Source organism: Manis javanica, chromosome 3 (assembly GCF_040802235.1).
Source record: "Manis javanica isolate MJ-LG chromosome 3, MJ_LKY, whole genome shotgun sequence".
NCBI classification, from domain to species: Eukaryota; Metazoa; Chordata; class Mammalia; order Pholidota; family Manidae; genus Manis; species Manis javanica.
In genome coordinates this window covers 210696689-210721492 of record NC_133158.1, presented here as the reverse complement: position 1 = coordinate 210721492, position 24804 = coordinate 210696689, and the positions used below count along the sequence as shown (strand labels likewise).

Sequence of the window (24804 nt, the reverse complement as noted above, 5' to 3'; positions counted from 1 at the left end):
TACCTGGGTGACTGCGTCGATCTGTATCTCTGCCTTCTTTGTCCAGGCACGTTTGTTTACACTCTGGAACTCTGTCTTCTGTCCTGGTTACAATGAAACTTAATTAATTAAGGAGACTGGAAGAAGGGAGAACAGCACGTTAAAGGTTAAGTTAAACAATAAACTAGGCTTTCGTTCACAGGCTGAGTAGATTTTATAATGGCGTGATGCTCACCCCATATTCCTGCTCTACGTCAAGACTGGAGTTGGGACCAAGTGGCGACGGGGCTGAGGCGGTGAAAATGGAGCCCCAGCCACCCTGACGGCCTTCACACTGAGACCAGGGCTGGGCACACAGTCAGCAGACCCTTCCTCCCCAGGGGAACGTGCACATTCCAAGTCCACGTTTTTCTGCTGCTGCTGCTCCCCTTTTAGAAAGTCCTCTTTTCCAGAAACAGAGTTCCTAAGATGAGACGAGAGCCCCAGGGGGCACCCCAGGGTGTGGAGAAGCAAGCCTGAGATCTGAGTCCCCTTCTGACCTGATGGGCTGTGTGACCCTGAAGTCAGGCCTGCAGCCGCCCCAGCCTCAATTTCCTTTTTTCCCTCTGTTCTGTGCAGAGGATGGAATCTGGCCTTCCAGGCATTCTGGTTTGCCAAGAGCCTGTCTTAAGCCTTCTAAAAACACATCCAGTGACATTTCCGGAATGCTTCCTGGTGGCCCCGTCCAGGGGAGCTTTACATTGCTCTGTGCAGAAAACAGTTCAGTTCTGACTAATCCACGCCACCTTTGGCATGATGGCTTCAAATAGATTCAAGAGGGCCTAGGAAAACAAAAGGCCTGGCTCCCTTAGGAAGCAGGTAGTAAATGGGGGCCCGTGGGGAGGGTGGGGGAGCTCCCTGGGAGTTAGGAGCCGCAGAGCCAGCTGTACATTCACGTCCTGTAAATGAGGAGAGAGAAATGCTCCACAGCATGGGCCCCAGTGAGGAGACACAAGCTCCTGGGGAATCCGTGCTCTCAGATAGAAGTGGGCGGTGATAAGAGGCCAGTAACAGGCCAGGAACAGCGCCCCTAATACTTGAATTCCAAATATGTGCTGTGTGATAGTAGGAACCCCCGAGTGCCAAAACTGAGAGCTAGTTGGGAAAAAATAAGCCAGTGTTTAGAGTTTATATTAAGAATTAGCTTAAGAATTAGTTTATATTAAGAATTATATTAAGAATTCCTGTCTTCAGGGATTTGTAATAAGGGAATGGGGAAGCATCACAGTCAAGGGGTCTCAGACCTTGAACTTGAAGGAGAACAGAACTAAGAAAGGACATGAGGCAGGGTGGGGGTAGCAAAAGTGAAGGCAGAGGGTGTGAAAGTCCTCTTAGGAAAGGCCGCTAGCCCTGGATGTGGGACCAGGAGGTAAAGGCCCCTGGGGCTGTGGAAAGGCCAGGCATGTAGGTGGAATCATGCTTGTGGAAGGAGGTACCGGTTGGTTCCCTAAGCACCTATCCTTTTCATTGTGTGACCCACGGAGCGCATCTCACTCCGTGTCTGCATTTCAATTCCCCACATCTAGCTGACACTGCTGTACCCATCTTCCCGAGGTGCCTGGAGGCGGCTCCATGCAGGACTGACATTCCCCATTTCCTGGCAAGCCCACTGGGGCTTCTGGGATTTGCCCTGAGAAAACCTCTTCTAGTAACCCAAACCTCAGACCCAAGGTGACCAAGGACTCTTCTACAGACTCTGCACCTTGGAAACACTGAAGAACTGAAGTTTGGGTCTTTGATGTGGGTTTTGTAAAAAGAAAGTTTTAGGTGGTGACGTACATTAAAACCAGGAATGGTTAAACTGTTTATTTACAAAGCAACTTACACAAACTCAGGAGTTGTTCTTAATCTCCTGGACCCTGGATCCTCTGTGCTGGGAGGTAAAGCATGCTGGGTGCTGCAGAAATTGCTGGGAGGTCCCAAGTGACTTTTTGATGTAATGGGATCAGCTGTAGCTGCCACTGCATTACCTTTATGGCCCCACTTCCCTTCCTGTCCTTTGACAGTGGAAGGGCGCTGGAGAGTTCTTGGAAGCATTACCTGATGGACGTACTTGCCCTGGTGCTGGGTCTCAGCCTCTCTTCTAAGTAGCATTGTTGTAGAATTCTGGTGGAAGAATGGGAAGATGAAAGAGGGACGTACAGCCCAAGGATGTCCTGGGAGGTGTCCCTTGCACAGTGCCTCAGTCCCCCAGCATGATCCTTAGGGCTTATGTTGAGTTCAGCACTGTTGCTTGAGAACTAGCCACCCCAGTCACTGAGCTCACCCCTGTCTCAGACTGACCCTCTAAGCTATGTGTCATTCCCATTTAACAGGGGAGCAAACTGTTCTGTGAGGTTAAGTTACATGCCCGAGATGACAGAGTGACAACATGGTACATATGACGTTAGAGTGAGGTTCTGTCTTCCAGGATTTACAGTAGGGGGAAGGGGAAGCATCCCAGCCCAAGGGTCTCAGACCTTAAACGTGAAGGAGAGCAGAACTTAGAAGAAACAGGACAGTTGGGGGGTGGGGTGGGTGAAGGCAGAGGGTGTGAGGGCCTTCTTAGGAAAGGCCACTAGTCCAGGATGTGGCCGGAGGTAAAGGTAACAGTTCCATGAAGATGTTTGTGGGACACTAGATAAACCTCAGCACCTTCTCATAGCTGTAGGTGCGATAAAATGAGAGTTGGGCAGCACTGACTTTCCCCTGCCTCCGTAGCATTTCTTCTTAGTCCTTAGGCCTGTTGACAGTCACTGACCCCTCTCCTTGGAGAGGCCCAGGAGCAAAATCAAGGCAAAGGACTCAGCCGTCACTGCTGCCCGATGAATTCCTACAAACCCAGCTCGCAGCAGAGCTTCTGAGCATAGCAACATCCTCCCGCTGTGATGGGCAAGCCCTGGTTCGGGGCTGGATGGGGAAAAGCACTACATTTATTACTTGATAGCACTGGAGAAGCAAAATCAAGAGAATACAAACTCCCAGTTTCCAAAGAATATGCAACAGTTACAGAGACTATGGGGGAGTCAACAGTTAAAAGAAAAATCCTGTGTGATAAGTGCAGTGATAACTGGGGAGATATTTCTGCTGCTCCTTCACAAAGTCCTGAGCACTCCTTGTGACCCCAGTCAAAGACACGGTAAGGTGGCCCTTGCGGTGGCGGGTCTGCAGATCCAGGTGTGGTCCCGGTGTTGCTGCTGTATCATGTGACCTTGAGAAAGTCACTTTCCTTCTCTGATCTCAGCTTGCTTGCCTGTAAAACGGGTATGACAAATACCACCCACTTTAGGGGAGGACTGCAAAGATCAAAATGAGCCCATCTAACGAAAGTGCTTTGAAGAGGCATAAAGTACCATATTAAGTTAAGAGCAGATTACCATGAGGAAATAGCATTTTATAAAGCTCACCCACAGGCCAGACCACAGTCTAAAAGTGATGCCCTCCGGCAGAGCCCGGCCAGAAATTCCTTAGTTTGCTTGTGGGATGGCTCCTGTCCTTTCCATACGGACCACATTTCCCACAGATGTCAGGGAGAAGAGAAGCGTCCTGTCTAGAGACGGACGGGGCCCAGCGTCCCCTACCTCAGGGAGCTGCTGGCAGCTGGGGGCGCGGGGAGTTCTTTCTTCACAAGAGAACCAAAGTTCAACTTCCTTAATGGGCAGATGGTCCAAATTATCTCTGGGCTCAACTCCACAGCTGTGGAAAATCAGAGCCCGCTTTCCCAGCCCCGTGTGTTTATTTCTGTTCTCCACAACCTCCCTTCCTTTGACTTGTTCTGCTCTGGCAGGGGCCTGGGAGGCAGGATGAACCAACCCAGAGGAGCTGTGAGGTCTCAGACTCAGGCTGGGTTTCCCCTCCTCTCCTCTTCTTTAGAAGCAAAGTTCTCTGGGCTCTGGGGCCCTTCTGATGCCCAGCCAAGCAGGTAGTGGAGCACTTAGGGATCTGCTCTGTTCCCAGAGCCAGCAGAGGGCTGCGAATCCAGTCATCTCCCATTCACTCACTCACTCACTCGCTCAGTACAATTTGTTATGTCCTGCCGTGTGCCAGGCCCTCTGCCTGCAAGTGGGCTGTGACTGGGGACCTCCAGGGTGCCGGTGGCTGTCACTCTCAGAGCTTACAGTGCTGAGAGCATAGAGACCAGGAAGAGGCAGGGCAGTGTCATCTTTCCTATATGTGGGCAGCTGGTAAGTTGCGAGACCTGGCTTGATCCTAGCTCCGTCCCTTTAAGCCTGGTTCTTGACCCTGATGGGCATTTATGTCACATGCCAGCTGTTCAAAGCTACATCCACTGCACTGGTAGATTTTACAGCAGCCAGGTGATTCTTACAAGAGCCCAGGGCTGAGAACCACTGCTTTAAGACCAAGACTCTTTCCCTTATTCCTGAAGGCACTGATGCCTGCAGACCCCATAGGGCTGGTAGGAGATGGACAAAAGGCATTTGACATTTAAAGGGGGCTGTTAACAAATATTTGTCTTTATTATTCAGCCTGACTGTTGGCTCTGTGGTTTGAAAAGAAAAGAAAGTTTGCTTTTCCCCACGGCTCTGCCTGGTAGCAGCTGTGTGACTCTGGGCAAATTACTTGAATTTTCTGGGCCCATTTTCTCCTCTGTTGAGTGACAGCCGTAATAACTAACTCGTGGAGCTGTTGTGAAGAATGAATGAGAAAATGCACATTGGAGGCCCTCTGCATGGCAGGACGTGTAGTAGGACCTGAGTGTACGTTAGTTCCCTTCACTGCCCATCCTTGACTTGAAATCCCTCCTGGGTGGTGCCCAGAACATGGCCTGGTTGTAGTTGTGTTTGGGGCTGCCTTGAGGTGGGTGTGGACAAGCCCTGCAGGCAGTATAGTTCTAAGACTAGCCCAGCCCTGGAAACTGGTTCTGAGCTGGTTGATATGGGTCCTTAAGCTATCCTCCCAGACCCCCCGAGGGGCCAGGTAGTGAAGCCACTCCCTCAGTCGTGCTCTCACCAGATGATGCAGAAAGAGGAAGGTGCTTTGCATTTTAGTCCCCACTTATAACGGTGAAACCCCAAGCATACAGAGTAAAACAAGGCAGGCAGTAATAAAACACCCTGGAGCCACCCAGAGATGCCAGTGCTCTATGAACAAAACCAGGTGGTTAAAAATAGTGGAATGGATTCCCAGGAGATACTGTCACATTCCCTTCCATTTCTGGAGGCAGGATGAGCCGCTGTCAGGCACGGTGCAGCATGGAGAGGATTTCATTGTTTGACATGGGAGATGGGGGTTCAAGGCCAACACCCAGCACCCCTTCCTGCTGTAGGGCTCAGGGATCAGAGCTTGGGGAATCTGGGCTAGACCCAGACTGCTTGTCTGGGACCTTGCTTTTCCCACATATGTATTTACAAGGCAAAGAGAGCAAAGACACATTTGTTCTGGGAAGAGAATGCCCACAGATTAGATTGGTAAGATCTGTGCTAGGACCCCAGAGTGGACGCAGCCAGAACGCCACATTCCTGGACCGCCCTGCTTAATGAATCACAGTCAGCTCGCATTAGTGAGCAGAAAGCTGCTGACAGCAGGAGCCAGTCTTCTGCTCATGTGCCTGTCCCTCTCCCCTGACTGAGGAGCAGAGAAGTGCACCCTGGGGAGAGCAGAGGAAGTTAGGAAATTAATCCAATTGGAGGGGTGAGCCCCCCCCTTGTTCCACTCCCCAAGCAGCAAGGTTACTTTGCAAAAAGGCTTCAAGGAGATGACCTCTCCTTGGGCCACTGTGTCCAAGCCATCCTCAGCAACACCCAAGGACCCCTCAGGGCTCAACAGGCTGCTGGGCGAAGTGCTGGCCGGCCAGGGATGGGAGCTCACAGTGATGGGTGCCTGTGATGTGCCAAGTCCTTGACGTGTGCTGTTGCTCCCAACTTCTACCATTATACCCATTTTACGAAGAGGGTAGGCGTGGAGAGCTTGCATCTGGCAATAGTGGAGCCAGAATTAGAACGCTGTTCCCGAGTCCAGAACCAGCCACTTTCCACTCTCCCCTGTTGTCTCCCATAGTGATTTCCTCCATCCAAATCCTCAAATCCACCCAGAGCCCAGGAGACAAGTAGCTACCCATCCCTTAGACTGAGGTGTGGGATTCCTGGATGCTCGCATTGGGCAGCAAGGACTGGGGTCTCTTGGGTCACTTCAAGTAACAGGGACGCCTGGGAAGATTTTGGGAGACAAAACTCATGAGTGGGCGTTGCAGAGTCCGGAATGGGGAGGTCATGCAGAACCCAGGTCAGTTCTGGGGGCCACAGCACTAGGGGCTCATGGACGCACTGGAGCATCTCGCCTCCAGCATGGCTTGCTAACCCCATTGCCCCTCCCTCTTTCTGCTGCTGCTTCTACTCAGCTCTCTCCACAATCTCCCAGCTCAGATCCCAGGGGAATCTGGGTGGTCCTGCTAATCATCACAGTGGTTTGGACAGAACCCTTGAACCAGACCAATCACCCATGGCCTCTCCCACGTGTAAGGAAGAGCCCGAGGCTGAGAGCATGGCACACGCTCTGACCAGCCTGTCTGATGCCTGTCTAACCACATCTACTGTCAAAGATAAACAAAGCTGGACACCAAAGTGGTCGGGACTGACCTTAATCAGTGTTATACTAACACAATAGGGAAGAGGCCAGTGCGAACTGAACTTAACCTTGATTCATACACAGGTGACAGGGTCTGTTAAAGGGAGGATGAGGGGACAGGGAGGGGGGCTCTGTAGAGTCTGGATACATGAAGAGGATTTGGTCTCTGGGAAGCCCATCTCGGTTTGCGAACAGGAGCTTGTCCAAGGTTGGCTCCTCCGTCCCACAGAGGCTGGGAGGCGGGCCTCATCTTCAGGTGCTGGCGGGGGCAAACAGCAATTCTCTCAATAACCTTGGGTTTTCTCAGGCAGGAACTTTAAGGGAGGCCAGGGTCGTCCTAGGGATGTGGCCCTGAGCTCTTAGAAGCTGTTAGTGTTTTGTTCAAGTCTGTATAGACCAAGGTTGAAGCCTAGTAGCTGAGAGGGCTGAGAGGAGTCTGGCTAGTGTCTGGCCAAGGAGAGGACCTTTGTCACTGACCCCCTTTGCAGCCTTGGGAAGTGAGTGTTACAAGCCATGAAATGAGGAAGAGAAAGGTTTTTAGTGCTCTAAGACTTAAGGCTCCATGACTAGGCCCCTGCCAGTCCCCTCCTCCCGGCTCACTGCGACCTTGGCAGCCCCCACCGCCCACCTGGGGTCCACTTCTGGCCCACTCAGCAAGGGGTGGCCTGGAATTGTCTTGAAGCCTTTTTGTGTGCAGAGAAGAGCAGGGTTATATACTTCCATGTCCCCACGGAGGGCTCAAGACTTGTTTAGAGCTCAGCCAGCAATAGGGAGTCTAGAATGATGTGCAGAAAGGCAGCACAAATAGATGCAGCCCAGGGTGAGGGCGGCCAGTCACTGTGTGCAGTGAGCTCACGGTCTCTCTCCTGGGCGACACCATTCCTGCCTGAGCTGGGGGATCTGTGGGTGGGCACAGCACCCATTTTGAACAGTCAGACACCAAAGGAAGATCAGAACCAAGAGATCTAGGAATTGTGAGGCCCTTGGCTGGGGATTCCGACAGTACGCACTGACAAACCCACCCACCCGTCCGCCCTCCATCCCGTCTAGTCATCAAACATTTACTTCCAGCCAGCTAGGTATCATAGTAAGTAAATGAGGGATCATGGATTATTGTCCCAAGAGAAAGTGGGGTATGTACATGCAGCCCTCGAGATCCCGAGCTTTTCCTGATCTCTCTCAAGCAGTGCCCTCCGGTCCGAGGAGTGCCAGCTTACCTCCCTCTCAGCCCTACTGTTTTAATCTCGGACCCACTGAACTCTGGGTTCGGCCTTGGGCAGGACTGACAGTGGCCAGCGTGGGAAGGAGCATCTGCTTCAAGAGGCATCTGGCATCCCAGTAGCATTCCTCTCTCTGAGTCTTGGTTTCCTCATCTCTAGATGACCGGTTTGGACAGGGGAGTCGCTGAGGTCCTTGCCAGTGCTGACATTCTGTGGTCTGTCCATTTTAGTTTCATCTAAGTGCCTGGAGGGCAAAGACAACACTTACCCGCCCTTGCCTCCTCGGCTCCTAGTGCGATTCCAGAACGTGGTAGGGATTCTGAAGGTGCACAGGGAAGGACACGTAAATGAGTGTTTCATGCGTGCCCTGATGAAGACCCGTAAAAAGAATGAATAAAGACAAGGCCTCTTCAGCACCTCGAATCTGTGCACAGGAAGGGGAGTCACATGGACTTCTGATGAATATCAACACTTCCCTCAAAAGCTAAGGCTGCTTCATCCTCCCCTGCCAGGAAACAGCGACGCCTCCATTTGCAAATACAAATTCAGAAGCAGCCAGTGCTTCGCAAGGACATCCCTGTGGTCGTGGGCCTCCTGTAAGGCTTAGGAGAAGCCAAACTGTTCCTATGAATCTGTGATAGAAACATTACAGTTCAAGGGTAAAGTAAGTGGTTTTTAATGTAACTCTCCATCAAAAGGCATCTTACACCAAAGTGGTGAAGCCGAATCAGTGGGCCCTGCCCGGAGGCCTCACGGACAATGAGGACTCTGGGAGAGAAAGGAAGGTATGCATGGGTTAAGAAGTCTCCAGTTCAGGCCCCAGGTCTTCTACTGACTGTAGGATAACCTAGAAGGAGACACCTCACTTCTCTTGGCCTCCGTTCCCGTGTGTATCACATGCAGGGTTTCGACTGTGATCCCCAAATCGCTGCCACCTGGCAGATTCTAGGCTTTGCCATCACTTGGGATGATTAGAAAAGCCCCAAAGAGTGTGACTGTTACCTAAAAGTAGCTCTGTGCCCTAAGTGGTGGTGACATCTCTAGCCCACAACTAAGCTCAAGGAAGCTGTTACTAGAGATCCCCAGAATTTGCAAAGTGTCCCAGCCCAGACACCAGGCCTTGATCTCCTCTGTGACCTGACCCCATCAGTCCTACCCCCTTTACCAAGGGACCGGGTCAGGACTGGAGCATATTGGGGTCCTGCTGCAGGAGGGTGCATGGGGGCCTCAGGGTGGTCCCAGGAGTGGCCTGAGAAATGTGCAGGGTCAGTACAGCAGGTCAAAGAATGAAGAGGTGGCTTCTGTGGTTTGGCGCAGCAGCTAGGCAGAGGGCTCCCAGCAGGGATTAGAACCGCCGATGCTCTGGAGAGCTGGCTGGCGAAAAAGCTGAGCTCTTTGATCTGGGAGCATGGAAGCTGCCCAGCGGGAAAGGGCCAGGCTCCTGCCCTGGGTCCCCGGCATTAACTCTTCCCCTTGGGTTACACAGTGAGACAAAGAAATGATGTTCTTGTCTGGGTCTTGATTTGAAGGGACTCTTCACTGTCTGCTTCTCTGTATAAAAGGGGAGAACCCCTGGCCCCAAATCTGGGGCAGCAGGCACAGAGGAACATCTGGCCCTGTGAACATCTGGGTGTCCCTACCATGGGGGTTGGGGTGTTACAGGGAAAGCTCTGCCCGAGACTTAGTGGGTGAGAGACTGGGGCAAGCTGTCCAGTCAGAACGCTCTCCACTTGCCCCCCCGGGGTTTTGGTGAGGAAATGATACTCAGTATTTCCCTTAAGCTTAAGTCTTCCCCCCAAGAGACGGAATACTTGGCGGTGCTCTTCCTGCAAAGAGCAGGGTGGGCGCCAGCCGTGTGGCCACTACCGTCCTCTGCGTCTCCAAACCGTGGGCACATGTCCGGGTGGATTCCAGTCTGCAGGGAGGGACTGCAGAACAAGAGAAAGAGTTTGATATCCTCCTCACCAAGGGGCTCCTTTATGAATGAAAGTCAGGTGTTCACATGGCCACAGCTGTGGGCAGGGTTTTCTGCAAAGTTGCTGATCTACATTTTGCCCAGGGAAGCTTTTCCAGGGCTCACTGAGGTGGATGCGAAGAAGGAAGTAAAGGGGCCTGTCAGTCAACACAGGGCACATAGGGAAACCACATGGAGTCTGGGAAGCCTGACGTGGCCACGAGCACTCTAGACCTTTGCCTTCCGGCTGGGCCACCCCCTCTTTCTGTGGGTCTTGGCCTTCCTGAGTTGTGGGCAATCAAAAATCCCTGCCTCCTATTTTCCTCTCCTGTCATGTGCAAATAGAGGTATATCCTTGACCTCAACGGACCCCCAGCACCCCTCAGGGCCACTCTGGGTGGGCATCTGAGAAGCAGTTCCCTGGACTTACACAAAATATCCTGAGGGGGTCACAAGCCAGGCTGCAGCCGCCTTGCAGACTCCGCATCTGATTACGCATCTGATTACATGGAGGCTGACACAGCTGTGGGGGGGAGTGGTTGGGTGCTTGGTGGGAAAGCTCTGCCCTGGGGCAGAAACTGCTGGGGAAAAGCAGAGTTTAAATCCTCTGCCCACAGAAACCCAAGCCTCTTAATAAGTCATGATGTCCCCTCAGGCTCGGAGGGGGGTCCCTGTAGCAGTCACTGGCTGATCCCCCACGCTCATTCCGGGAGGTGGCGTCATTGCTCAGGCCTGAGAAAGGCCTGCCTGCTGCCTCCCTATTGCTCCTGAGAAGGCCAGGATGCTGTTCACAGGCCAGCCCCTTGGACTGTCTGAGTCCCTGGACCGGGGTAGTTGTGTCTTGATCAGATCAGACCTCAGCCTATGGTTTTCCCAAGGGAGGTATCCACAGAGCTGAGCTTTTGTTAGGAAGAAATGGATACAAAATCATAATGCCACGTCCTGTGAGACAGAGCTAGGGCAAGATGTGCCGTCCAGTTGGGATCAGCCCAGGCAAAGCAGTGTGACTTTCAGAATCACTTTCATTCTTCGGGGGCATGCAGCTTCTGCTGACCCCATGGGCAGGCGACTGTGTTCTCCCTCCATTGTGGGGAGAAGTGCTGAACCTGGGGGGTCTGGGAACGAGTGACAAAGAGCAGGCTCCGGTGCTTAATGAACCAACCCAGGGTGGGAGCAAGGGGCAGGGGGCAGACCTGGGGATCACAGCTTTGCTTGGTGACTGGGGAGCATGAGGCACCGACCAGGAACCTCCTTGAAAGTAACGCTGTGAGCCTGTAACAATGGTTACCGTACGTTTCCAATTTTTTGAAGTTGTCCCGTTTCCAAACATTCTTTCGTCACTTCTATATACATTGACGCCTCCTGGGAATTTTAATATTTGAGCTTCCAGATGCCATTTTCCAGACTTCCTCCAGCACCCACCATAATCGTATGACAGACCACATCCCTGCTGTCTCACGTAGAGTCAGTGTGCCAGTAGCCTGAGTCCAGAACCCGGGACTGTCCCAGCAAAAGAAGCCATCAGCGAGTGAGTGACTAGCTGGGGCTATGATGTTAATAAAAAGGGTCTTAGGATGATGACTAATTCTCCCTACAGGCTCCTATTATAGGCCTACACTCTGGGGTGCCCACTAGACAGGACCTGCTCGCCAGGGTTCTCTTATCTGAGTTCCTCCATTCAAGCATGCCTTCATTTCACACAACTTGGATATCTCAGTATACCAGGCACAGTATCAGGCTACAGGCTCTATCCTCAGAATGCTCAAAGTGTCCTAAGAAAATAAATAGGCAATTATTATATGTAGTAAAAGCTACCAGGGGAGGATTTTTGGGAGATGGGGCATCTAAGTTGAGATTGACAGGACAGGAAAAGCTTAGGCCAGAGTACAGAGAGGGGTTTTTCTGGGGTGGTGTCTTGCCTGAGGGTTTTAGCCCCAGGCAAGTTCACTGTGGATTCAGTGAAACTGAAAAATGACAATGGAACATTCTGGGGATAAAAGGGTTTATACCTGGCTTTGCTCTAACAGCAATAGGTTGGACTATAGAATCATGTCTGCATGCAGCAGTCTGCAGGTCCATAACCCACTTCTGTCTCTGCCTCCGCCCAGAGCACTGGGTGGAGCTCTTTATATAGTAACTCAGTCAATAATAGCTTATTGCCTACGGGTGTGGAAGCAGTGGCCTAGCAGTAGGCCAATTACATCATCAGGTAGTTTAGGGTCAGGGGAGGATCCTGGCCCTGGGAACTTCCATTTTCCCCACAGGTGGGTAATTCATGTTCTCCCTCAGGTCATTCAGGTCTCCTGTCAAGGCCTTCCTCGTGCTCATCTGTTCCCGTTCTGTATTTCTGTTCCCCTGTAAGCACTCTTCACTGCCTGGTCATAGTTAGATTTTTATTTTTGTCTCTAGTTTTATTGCTGTTCTCTCCCACTAAAGTATCTTTCCATGAGGACAGAGACTTGGTTCATGGATGTATCCATAGCCCCTAGAACAGGAGCAGGCCCCTAACAGATGGTCAGTCAGTTATTTTGCTAAATGAAGAAGTGAATGGGGGGAGTAGAGGCTGACCAGAGCAGAGAAGATAAGGGGGGGGGGGTCTCCAAATGTCAGCCCTGGCTACCCAAGCACCTGACACCTGAACCCTGCTCGCCTGCTTGGGGTCCCACAGCATCCCCCTGTCACTTCTCCCTCTGGGTATGGGCCACCCTGAGGCTTCTGTTGGAGACCCCCTGGCCTGGCGTGGCCCATGAGCACCCTGACAGGGTGCTGACAGAGGAGGGGCAGGTCCGTGAGAAGGCAAGGCTGGTGTCTCAGCCTGGGCCCAACCACCCAGGGCCAAGCCCCCAAAGGGCCAGGCCTCACTCGCTGTCGCCGGCTCCAGGTCAGCTTGTCATCGCTGCTCCCGGGCAGCTTCCCTGTCTTGGGCCTGGTCTCTGCATCTCTGCTTCTCCCCAGGTTCTCCTTCTCCAGGAGTTCTGTGTTCTCTAGCTCATGCTCTGCCTTTTTGGACAGCCTGGTGGGAGTTTGTGCTTTCAGTAAATCCCTATGGGGAGAATGGTCAGGGATGAAGGATGCATAGAAAATGGCATTAGGCACTTTGAGGAACCTCTCAAAGGTGTCACACCATCATCTTTCAGAATTGGGAATGGGTGGTTTCCTGGTGACTTCTCTGGTTTCCTGTGCAGATTATTCTGTGGTTTCCCCAGCCCAGCCAGCACATGACAGACACGGTGGCCAGTTCTGACTCCTCTATTCTCTCATGTGGCACAGATGTGGGGTGGATTAATTCTGCCATTTCCTCCAATGGCCTACAAAGGTCTTCACCAAGTCACAGTCATTAGAACGGGGAATCCCACCTTCTCCCTAGGCCACCTGGCCAAAAAGAGAAAAAAACAGTCCAAGGGTACAGTATTTACTGGGAGCAGAATTTGATAAGGTTTGCTCTTTTCTCTAGCAGTTCACATAGGCGTTTTCTTATATCATGTCACTCACTTGTCACTGTGTCACAGTAAAATGTCCCCACCTTCCTCCTACATGTGCCAGGTGGTTTCTGACAACAAAAAAAGACAACTTTGATCTCTTCCCTGGCTTTGAAGTCACTGAACACTGATGCTGGAGAGAACCTTACAGGCCATCTAATCCTGTCGCTGCCAAATGCCAGTCTACACACATACATTACCTGGGAATCATTTGGGATACTTGTAGCAAATACAGACCCCTGACTCCTGCCACCAAGATTTCAATCCAGTAGGTCTGAGTGGACCCAAGAATCTGCATTTCCACAGGCATTCCTTATGATTTTGATGTGTGGCCAGACTTATCCAATGACCACTCTAAAATCTGGTCAAGTGAGAAAAATCTGGTCAAGTGAGAAAACTCAGGTCCCCAAGGGGTAAAGTTAGCTCCCCGTGAGTGGAGCACAAGCAGGGCGGTGAAGCGTGTTAGGTGGCATATCCAGAAACCCAAGCTCCCAGCCAGCTCCGGCACTAACTGCGTGTATGGCTCTGACACTGACTTCCAGCCAAACCCTGGCTTTGAGATGATCTTAAGCCTTTTTCCAGATCTTCTTTGAGTCCCCAGTATCCCCTTGAAGAAGTAGTGCGATGCTCTGTAACCCCAAAAGAGTGAATTCATTCATCTGCGCGGCAAACATTTACTGTTCATTTCCTACAGCCAGGCTCTTATGCCAACCAGAGTTTATGCATGTGACAGGGTTTCAGCCCTTAGGGAAATTAATGCAAACTAGGATCTGCTGAGTATCTACAAGGTGCCAGGCATCAAGCTCATTTTATTTAATCTGTACAACAGCCCTAGGCACCATCCCCATGCCACAGTTGGGGAAATGCCCTCAAGAGAGGCCACAAGACTTTCCTAAGGTTATTCAGGTAGAAAAAAGAGCCTTCTATGTGCCAGGTGCTGTTCTAAGCTCTTTACATCTATTGCCATATTTCACCAATACTGTGACAATGCATTTTAACATCTCTGAAATCTGGAAGCATCTGGCAAATAACTTAATTTGCCACTGTAGCTGTCAGGGCTTTGTCCTTCTTAGTAGCAGTGATGTGCTAAAATAGTGACGTGCCTTACAAAAAGTGGCATCTCAGATTTGATGAACTACTGTTGCCCACTTACAGACAGTAAGTGGCCAAGCCAGAATTCACCCCCAGGTCTGTCTGTCTTCAAACATTTTTGTGCTCACAGCCTATTGGGAAAGTAGACATGAACCATGGAACCCAGGGCTCAGACACTTCCTGGGGAACTCTCCCCCCTACTGAGCTGCACAGCAGGCCACCTGCCCACAAAGTCTCAGCCCTCCCTTGATTTCCTCTGTTTCCTCTGCCCCCTTCTCCCTGGCAGGTATGACTGCTGGCCACCAGGTCTCACAAAGGTGGAGAGGAATCCAGCCATCACTATTCCTTTGGTACTTACCCAAATGGGTTAAGAACTTATGTCTGCACAAAAACCTGCATAGAATGTCCATAGCAGCTTTATTCATCATCGCTAAAACTTGGAAGCAACCAGACGTCCTTCAGTAGGTGAATGAATAAATAAACTGTGGTCCGTCCAAACACTAGGATATTATTCAGTGCTATAGAGAAATGAGCTATCAAGCCACAAAAAGACATGGAGAGCTTTAATGCATATCCCTAGTGAAAGAAGCCAATCTGGAAAAGCTACACATCATATGATTTCAACTAATGTGACATTCTGGAAAAGGCAAAACTATGGAGACAGTAAAAAATATCTGCTTGCCAGGGAGGTGGGCACGGGGAGGGGCAGATCAGCTGAGCACGGAGGATTTCTAGGGTGGCGAAGCTATAATGGTGGATGCTTGTCACTGTATGTTTGTCCAAACCCGTAGGCTGGATGCCACCAAAGAGGGAGCCCTAAGGAATGGACTCTGGGCGATAATGCCATGTCAGTGCAGGTTCATCGATGGCAGCACATGTACCCTTCCGGTGGGATGTGGATAATGGGGGAGGCTTTGGAAGGGGGAGGACAGAGGGTGTGTGGGGAATTCTTGTACCATCCTCTCAAGGTATATGCCGTGAAATCTGCTGGCCTGTTCTTGGCCCTGACTGTGCCCCCAGCCCTGCCCTCCCCATGCAGGATGAGCTGGGGGCACAGAGCGGGTCAGGGAAGGTCCCTGGGAGGCCCCGGGGTGTCCAGGGTGGAGTGGTGACTGTGAGCTGCTCCCAGCAGGCGGTGTGGAGGCCGTGATGATCCGGCTGGTGAATGGCTCGGGCCCGCACGAGGGCCGTGTGGAGGTGTACCATGACCGGCGCTGGGGCACCGTGTGTGACGACGGCTGGGACAAGAAGGACGGGGACGTGGTGTGCCGAATGCTGGGCTTCCGCGGCGTGGAGGAGGTGTACCGGACGGCTCGATTCGGGCAAGGTAAGGTGCCACAAAGGAAAAGGACGCAGGGAGAGGCCCTGGAATCCCCGGGCTGGCCTCCTCTCCAAAGCCCGAGTCCCCCGAACAGCAGTCCTGCCAGGGGCTCCCTGGCCTCTGCCCTGGTACTTCCTGCAATGGGAGGTTCGCCGTCCCTCAGGCAGTTCTGAGTATTAGAATGTTCTTCCTTTCCTCAAACTGACTTCCTTCCTTGTCTCCTGTCGGATTCCCCTACTGGCCCTTGTTCTCATCCTGCGTCTCAGGGCACTTGTCTCATCCCCCTGCCACGCACCTCTGTTACAGCTGTGTTATGTAGCACAACATATATGCTTGTATAGCACTCACCGTGGGCCAGGCTGGGTTCTAAATACGTTACAAATGCCCACTCATATAATCCTTACAACACAACAAAGTAGATGCAGATATCGTCTCCATTTTCCAAATGGAAGAAGCAGGCACAGAGGGGCTGAATAACTTATCCAAGGTCACACAGCTAGCAAACGTCAGAGCCGGGGTTCAGACCCAAGCAGGTGGCTTGGGAGTCCACTCTGCTGGCTGTCCCCACCCTCTGAGTCTGTCCTTCCTCAGGTGACTACCTCCAAATACTTCCTTTTGTCCTCATAGGACAGTTTTGAAAGCCACCATTCCGGTTGCTTTCCTTTCAGTGTGCTCCAGCACATGGCCCCTCCCGCGGTGGGTGCAGGAGCCTCTGCGGGTGTGGCCCCTTCCTGGGCACACAGCTGGCCTGAACCGCCGACCCCTTCGCTGCAGCTTCGGTCCCCATCCCGGTGCTGTGTCTGCCGCAGGCTCGCTCTCTGTGCCAGCCTGCCCAGCCGCTCTAACAGACCCCATGGACTGCATGGCTTAAACAACAGAGGTTTATGTTCTCCCAAGTCTGGAGGTGGGTCCTCAGAAGGCGTGTGTGTGTGTGTGTGTGTGTTCAAAGGCTCTATCTCCGAACCAGTCCTGTTCTGCACGGCTTAGGGCTTCAACATAGGAACCGTGGGGACATAATTCAGACCATGACCCTCTCGGTACGCCAATAGGCTTACTGGGACCACCACCCAAGCTGATGTGAAGGTCTACACACAAACGGGGGCACTTAGGACGCACCCACAGACGTGTGCTCAACATCCGGAGCCCCGCATACATGTGCACCCTCAAACATAAGCATTCATATTCACATGTACTTTTTTGTCCATCAGACCTTGAACTTGGAGAAACCTGTGTTGACTCACAATGATATCAATGGTCCCACAGGCACACAGCCAGTACTCCCCACACAGACCAGCAGGCGACCTTGGCTGTGTGCTCTGGTGGCTTCTCCACCCTGGCCCTTGGGGACCCCATCTGGCACTTGAAGGTTCTGCAGACTCTGTGATGTGCCCTCCAGCTCAGGCCCCTTGGGACTTAAGTGCCCCAGCTCACTTGTCAAGAGGACCTGAGCTCTGGCAGGTGCGGGGAGAGATCTGGATGGAGCTGCTCACACTTGGTTGCCAAGTCCCCCGGCGACCTGGGGAGGAACAGTGGGCCCCCTGGGGGAGCCCCTCACTGCACAGAGCAGAACCTGGCGTGTTTGCTGTCTTGCCCCTTGCCCGAGGCTGCCCAGCCCACTGGCTGAATGGCTACGGCCCTCAGGGTATGGAGAGGAGGGGCCCACGTGTCTTCCCTGTAGGAAAGTGAGCCAGCTCACACCCAGACTAGTGGTGGGACCCTCCACTTCCCATGGCCCCCTTTAGACCTTAGTCACTCTCATGGACTGAATGTATCCCCCCAAATTCATATGTTGAAACCCTACCCCCCAGAATGATGGTATTAGGAGGTGGGCCTTTGGGAAGTGACTGGGTCGTGAGGGGGAAGCCTTGTGAGTGGGGTCGGCATCCTTATAAAGGGACCCCAAGAGGGCTCCCTCCTCCCCTTCCCGTCAGGATGTACACCCAGAGGGCCCGCACTAGAACCTGACCACCCACACCCTCACCTCAGACTCCCATTTCCAGAGCTGTGAGAAATAACTGTCTGTTGTTTATAAGCCCCGCAGCCAGTGGGACTTGGTCCCAGCGGTCTGAGCAGATGAAGACGGGCACGCTGACTGAAAGTGGCTCTTAGTGAAATCTGTTGTGACAGCTGGCAGAGAGCAGCTGACTGTCCCCACACGTCCTGGCCTCTCTACTCAAAGGCCAGAGCACGGGGGTGTGGGGGGGGGGGAGTTCAAAGCGTCCAGCTCCAGGGAGGGCAGCCCACCGGGAGCGTGCCTCCCTCCCACTGACAGCTCGGGGCTAGTCTCCGCCCGTTTTCTTCAAGGGAAATGCTGTTTTCGTTTACATGAGAAACAGGAGCGGTAGGAATGGTCTTCGCTTTTCCATTGTTGGCGCCAATGAGGGCATCTTCCTAAGAAGCGGAAATAAAACCATTTTAGAAAAAAACCCATGAACTCTTTTAGAGAAGCCGTAATAAGCCGTCTGAATGTCACGAGCGTATCAGTCTAACACCCTCGTGCAGCCCTTTTCGTCCACCTGCACGTCTGTATGGTGTGAGGCCCTAAAATTACCACTTGACTCTTTAAGCCAGTCGGTGGCAAGTCAGACTTGCTTCCATGTATACATCAAATGTGCAATTTTATTTCCCCACCACCGTCCATAACTTATGTCATGTGCTACTCGAGGCCTTGACAGGTAGGCAGGCCAGGACTGAGCAGCTATGCAGAAGGAAAGAGAAGGGCCTGGCCCAGCCACGCTGCCTGGTGCCCTTTCCCCCCGCCCAGCCTGCATGCCTTCTTTGCACAGCTGTTTCCAGGCACCTTCCGTGGGCCAGCTCTTGGCTCAGCACTGGGGCCCGGGGTGGAGTGAACCTAGTCTCCAACCTCAGTGTGCTCAGTTTATAGAGGACAGAGCAGAAATGTCTGCAGATTCTGAACAGCACAGTACAGGCCCTCGGGCCCTGGTAGGGGTGGGGCAGCAGCTGGGGCCGTGCGGCAGGTCCAGGCACCCCTCAGACCACAGTCAGCCTCTTATCCCGGGTGCCCCGCCTCTCAGTCCCAGCTCTTTGTTCCCACTGCCCTTGCCTTAGGAGCTCAGGCAGGGTACAGCAGTGGTCAAGAGCTCAGCTCTGGGTCAGACTCAGTAGAGACCTGGAGCAGATTTCTTAACCTCTGCTAGCCTCAGTCCTTCCACTTTCGCCGGCCCCTGTTACCTTCTCCTGTAGCTACCAGGGATCTTTCCAAAATGAGTAGCTGCTAATGTCCTTCCCCTGCCTGCATGCTCAAGCGGTCTTTTTGCTCTCAGGATCAGATTTGGATTCCTCAGCTTAGTACCCCAGACCCTCGCTAATCTGTCCCCCGAGCCCCTATCCTTCAGCCACATGTGTCCACTTATGTTCTCTCAGCCTGTGTAGCAATTTGACGTCTCCCCGTCTTCTCATGTGCTGCTCCTTCTGCATCTATTAATGCCCATTCAGCTCTTAAATTCAGCTTACTTATCATCTCCTGTGGGGAGCTGTGCTGTCTCCTTCCATCCCCCGCTCCACCCACACCCCCGAGGTAAGCACCCCCACTCTGTGCTCCCACACATCTTTTGTGCAGATCTATGGCACCTCTCACACGCTCCTGACCTCTGACCTCTGTGTGAACATCTGGAAGGCTTCACCTTGACCCCTCCAAAACTCAGGACGATCCCTGGGATATAGTAGGTACAGTGTAAGTGTGAGCAGGAAGGGAGGGAGGCAGGGAGAGAGGAAGGAGCTGCCATGCCTGCCTAAACCTGCGTCCTCCCCTGTGTAACACAAGAAACTGCCAATCTCTGGCAGGTCTGGCACTGGTCTGGTACCATAACATTTTTCCTGGACAATCAATAATGAAATTATCAGTTTCCCTGGGAAAAAACAAGGGAAGACTGAAATGCAGGAGACTGGAAGATATTTTATAGTTTTAAATTGGTCCACCCGGCTTCTTTCACTTAGCATAATACCCTCTCCATTCATCCATGGTGTTGCAAATGGCAAGATTTCTTTCTTTTTTATGACCGAATAATATTCACTAATATAATATTGTATATCAACTATACTTTAATTAAAAAAAAATTTTTTTTAATTGAATTGGTCCAAGAGCTTCTGGCAAGGGAGCAGTGGGGTAGAGAAGATGGAGGGTAATGGCTGGAACAAGGTCTAGGGGGAAATGGATGGGAGCTGAATCTAGCCCAGCGGGGAATTTGTTTTGGACCTACAGAAAAAACCTTTCTGTGAGACAGACAGACCAAAGGAGGTAAGGATGGGTACAAACACAGACAGACTTATTGGTGGGAGTGCAAAGATGGAATTGTGAGTATCCACTTCCAATTGTATCAGTATTACCACTTTTTTCTATGATAAAATTTGAATACTGGGAGATGGCTCTGTGCAAGGGTCAGCAACCATTAAAAGGCCAGGTAGTACATATTTGTGAGTCAGATAATCTCTCACAACTACTCAACTCTGCAATCATAGCATGAAAGCACCACTGACAAAATGTGATCAAACAGTGGGCCGTGTTCCAATAAAACTTTATTTACAAAAGCAGGCAGACAGAGGGCCAAGTGACCCAGGGTTTGCCACCTCCAGCTTAGTGTTCGTGCTGTGTGCTGTGTACTGTGGTTCTGTTAAGGAGGAAGGACTGGACAGGCTGGACGTCAGAGGCCTGGGTCGCTCTCCTCCCCTTAGTAGTTATGGGATGAGCCACTTAATCTTTCTGTGGCCTCTAGTTCTTAAATATCTATCAGATAGTGGTCCTACCTCCCTCTGTGTGAGGTTCTGATGGAAGCCTGCAGGATTCAGTGTAACTTATTCCTTTTATTAATATGAATGTACATAAACATTTAGAAGCTCCAATGTTAACTCCATGAGGCAGCGATGTTTTATCCCTTTTGCTCACTGATGTAGTCCAGACACTCAGAAGAGTGCTGAGAACAGAGTAGGCCCTCCGGTATTTATTGAATGAACAAACGAATGGTAAGGCTAAAGTAGCATCTGCATGTAAGTATCCTTACAGTACCACTTTCCAACAGCCCCTGGGGCTCTCAATATCAGAAACCCTGGCCTCTGGCCTCAGGTTTGCCTCCTCCAGATGAAACATCACCCCGCTGCTTCATGTTTCTCACCTGTAAAGTGGGGGGCAGAGTACCTCCCCTGCTTCCCTGACAGGCCTTTGTTGGGGAGCTCACAGAGAGATCCCGCTCAGCAGTGCAGACCTAACAGAGAGCAAGGCTTCTCAGACTTGAATGCGCATATGTATCCTGGAAGTTTGGTTAAAATGCAGATCCCACTTCAGGTCTGGTGAGCTCAAGGCTCTGCATTCTAACAAGCTCCCAGGTGATGCCTGCGCTCCTGGTCCTAGGGGCACGCTTTGAGTCATCAGATGTGGGTTCTCAAGCTAAAGTGATGATCAGTACTTGGGGTCACAGGAGCTCCAGGCTCTCTGATGTGCTGAGGAGCAGAGATGGTTTGTGGGTTGACTGGCCCTTGGGCAAGGCCCCACGCCGTTGCAGTAACTGCAGATATTCAGTGCTGCTGATTTAATGACCCGATTCTCATTTTATTAGCTCTTGCATGACTGAACATTAGCCAGAACATCCTGGCTAAGCACCAGCTGGAGTTTGGAGTTTCATGATCCTACATATGCATCTGGAATTGTTACCTTGGGCCCGTTCTGTATTTGTCAGTCTCCTTTATTTGGTTTGGGTGTGACTAATCCCACAGAGCTCTTGGGTCTGCAGCCTTTTTCCTGGGTAATTTGTAAACTGATGTGTCTTCCAGGAGACATTTAATCTGTGAATTATTGCTCAGCCTCAAAGGGTTTATTGTGTAAGAGGCCCAGGGTATCCGGCCAGAGAAGAGGTTGTGGAGAAGAAACAACAACCAAGAAGACGGTGGAAGGAGGCCCCTCCCAGCCCTGTCCCCGAACTCAGCGCCCAGCAATCCCATGACAACACAAGCTGGAAATCTCTGCATAACAAAAATGTCTAAACCACTTAGTTCATGCGGTAGATTCAGTGGGCGGCAAAATGGCTTGGATGTTCCCTTGATGTTCTTTGTGAAGGGATTTCTCACATGCAGTTCAAGAGCCAGTAAAGTTTCAGAACCATCAGGTAGAGTTCCAGATTATGAAAAACATAGATTATGTTTTGAGCTCATAGAACGGGAACACCTGCTTTAAGCTTCAGAACACTGGCTGTAATGTTGGCACTGGCACGTTTGGTTATGAGGCGCTGGGTGTGTCCAGGCCAGGATCTGACACCGTCTCTCCAGTTAGGCTCTGCCTGAGTATTCGTTAACAAGCACTGCAAGATACCGTGTCTCAAAAGCCGTGAGGTGCCTCATGTAAGGTGCAGGCCTGGGAGGCAGCAGGGCTCGGGCTTGAGTTCCGACTCTGCCACTTATAAGCTGAGCAGCCTTGCACCAGGTGCCCTCTGAGCTTCAGTTACCTGATATCTATCTCACAGTACCATGGTGAGAATGGAGGGAGATCACATATGTAAGATGTCTGACACAGAGGAGATGCTCAGTAAATACCATCGTCAATCATTGTTATTCTGTCCTGAAGAAACTGGGCCTAGAAAATAAGTGTTTAGTCTTGCAGGATGGAGAGGGCATGTGGGAGCCGTTAGATCTGAGAATTGCCAGCAGAACCTGGGGCAGCCTGAGCAGAACGATGCTCCTGTTTCTCCTCTGTCCTGCCTGCCGGCATGTCTGCTAAGAAGCCTGTTGACTTGTCTCCGCAGGCACTGGGAGGATTTGGATGGATGATGTCGCCTGCAAGGGCACAGAGGACACCATCTTCCGCTGCAGCTTCTCCAAATGGGGGGTGACAAACTGTGGACATGCTGAGGATGCTGGGGTGATGTGTAACAGGCACTGAATGCGGATGCAGCCCAAGCTCTGGGCCCTGCTGCCATGCCTCCTTCCTGTGCCCCTAGGGTGGGGGCATTGCTTGAGGCTCCCCTCTCAGTGCCTCTGCCCTGCCCAGTCCAGCACCCCCCACCCCTGTATCCCTATCCCAGGACTTTGGGACCCTGCTGTCATTCTCCTCTTGGACGTCTGCTCCAAAGTGCAACTCTGGGATCTACTGCCGGTCTCCCTCTTCCACCAAGGATCCTGCTTGTAGAGCCCTGGCCAACTGGATTGCCATTTTGCCAGCCTTTCGCGCACCATGCATCATGCATCAGGCCTCGGTCGTGCTGCCTTTGGTCTGTTAGTTACAGACGAAAGCTGAGACAATGTGAGGGACCCATGCCACAGTGGAGGAGGGAGGGAGGTGTAGCAGGTCACGTACTCTTCAGATAATTCCCAGACCTCGGTTAGGCCCACAGTTTCGACATCTTCCTTCCCAGTAAGAGACAATACTGAATGATGTGTTCCCCTCTTTGCTCTGCCTCTGTGCACCATCTGTTAGTTTGGGGAAGTGACATACAGGAAAGGCCAGCTGCAGGAGCCCCAGGGAGAGGCAAGTCAATCTGGATTTGCAGGAGTGAAACAAACATCTGCTGAGTGACTACCACGCGTGCTACACAGTATCTTGGTGCCAAATCCATCTATCCACTTTGCAGTGTTTCCACAAGGCATGTTAGCTTGGTAAGACCTTACCTCCAGGTAGCACTCAACTGACCCATTCTCCTGTAAGTCAGAAGACTGAGAATGACCGAGACCATTGTGTCCACCAGAACCTTAGTGTGTCTTGGCTAGGCTTGAGCCAGAAGCTCAGGTGCAAGACACGCATGACTTGAAGGTTACATGCTCTAAAACCTATGGGGTGTCTGAGTGCAAGATAAGATGTGACTGGTTCCCAGGCCAACCACCCGCGGAGGAGGAAAGCTGATCTGGAGGCTGGCATGGGGGCTGTCCGGGTTAAACTGAGACCTGCACTCTCACCTGGCCGTCAGGGAGAAAGCCAAGGCGCCTGCGTCTCAGAACTTGCTGGAGGTGATGATGCTGAGCCTTCAAGGCCTCTTTGGGTGCGACCCTGTGGTCAGGAGATCATGTGTCCTAATGGATCCTGTAAGAGTGGAAGGAAATGAGGGTTTCCTCTAACCTCTGGGGGAAGGAGGGGCCGTGGGCCTCTGCAAGCCCTCTCCTAGTGACAGGGAGATCATATTCTGCTTTGGACACAGGAGGTCAAACTAGCCCATATATGTGTTCTAGGACTAGGGAGCTACACGGTAGTGAGTAAGCACAGACCCACCTCACCGGGGGAGTCACAAACTCAGGCCTCGGACACACACTCACCTGTCATGCTGGGTGAGCATCGGCTTGCCTGGGAAAAGTGACACCTGGGACCCTCTAGGTGCAGGGCCGGCAGAGTTCCTGGCCGATAACTAAACCAATACGTGCTATTGGTTGTTCTTTGCTTACAATATGCTTGTTATTCACTGATGTCCTAATGATCAGACACTCTCCTGACCGATTGCTCTGTTTACATAAAACACATGTACTCATGCACTTTTTCCGGGGCCAACATATGTATGCATATATAAACATGGCGCTCTTTACTACATAGCGCAGCACATTGCAAAGCTTTCATTAAAGAAAGAAAACGGTAAAGGTGGAAAGATGCCACACTGAACAAAATTAATTGCCAAGTCAGTTCTGGCAAAGAACCCAGTTATCCCACCGATAAAGACCCACGTAACTTTCTTCCTTGATCTTTTCATTTGGGAAAAACAGAAGTTTTGTTTTGCATCAAATAAAGATGACAGTCATAAGTGTTTGGACCTTAAAATAAAAGTCTACTAGTTTACATGCCTACGTACGAAGACACGGAAATAACCATGGGCCTGTATTTCAGGGACTAAAGGAAATTAGGCCTGGCCTAAGGTACATCAGCCCTTTGCAAGAAAGAATTTCAATAAAGCCAAAAAAACCCTGTCACTAATGAGAATTCCATCATATTGTTTCTCATGAAAACCTGGTGAGCACGCAGAAGATAGCGAAATCGATGGTCTGATCATTTCTCAGTCAGGGTTGATAGAAGGGGTGGCTTCTGAGAAGTTGCCTTAATACTTCTGGGGATAATAAACACATTCTCATGGTGGAACATGGTGTCTCAAGCTTTATTAGGTCACGTAAGAAAAAGGACCCAAGTAACAGAACAACAATCAAGGCCCAGCTTATGGGAGAATTTCTTCTGTATTT

The 24804-nt window shown here is 51.5% G+C and overlaps 1 protein-coding gene across 6 annotated transcripts in view; it reads left to right on the top strand.

The window, feature by feature from the left end:
• Window positions 1-24544, top strand: part of SCARA5 (scavenger receptor class A member 5) — a 108658-nt gene extending 84114 nt beyond the window's left edge. The window contains exons 8-9 of one of the 6 annotated variants that reach the window (XM_037024725.2): window positions 15460-15654; window positions 22398-24544. In XM_037024725.2, the coding sequence (XP_036880620.2) occupies window positions 15460-15654; window positions 22398-22534 (332 nt within the window). In that variant the 3' untranslated portion in view covers window positions 22535-24544. Of the gene's footprint in view, window positions 1-15456; window positions 15655-16316; window positions 16563-22397 lie in introns of those variants that run through there. The other 5 variants (XM_037024724.2, XM_073232737.1, XM_073232736.1 and 2 more) reach the window with 5 other exon arrangements.
• The last annotated feature ends 260 nt before the right edge of the window (window positions 24545-24804 follow it).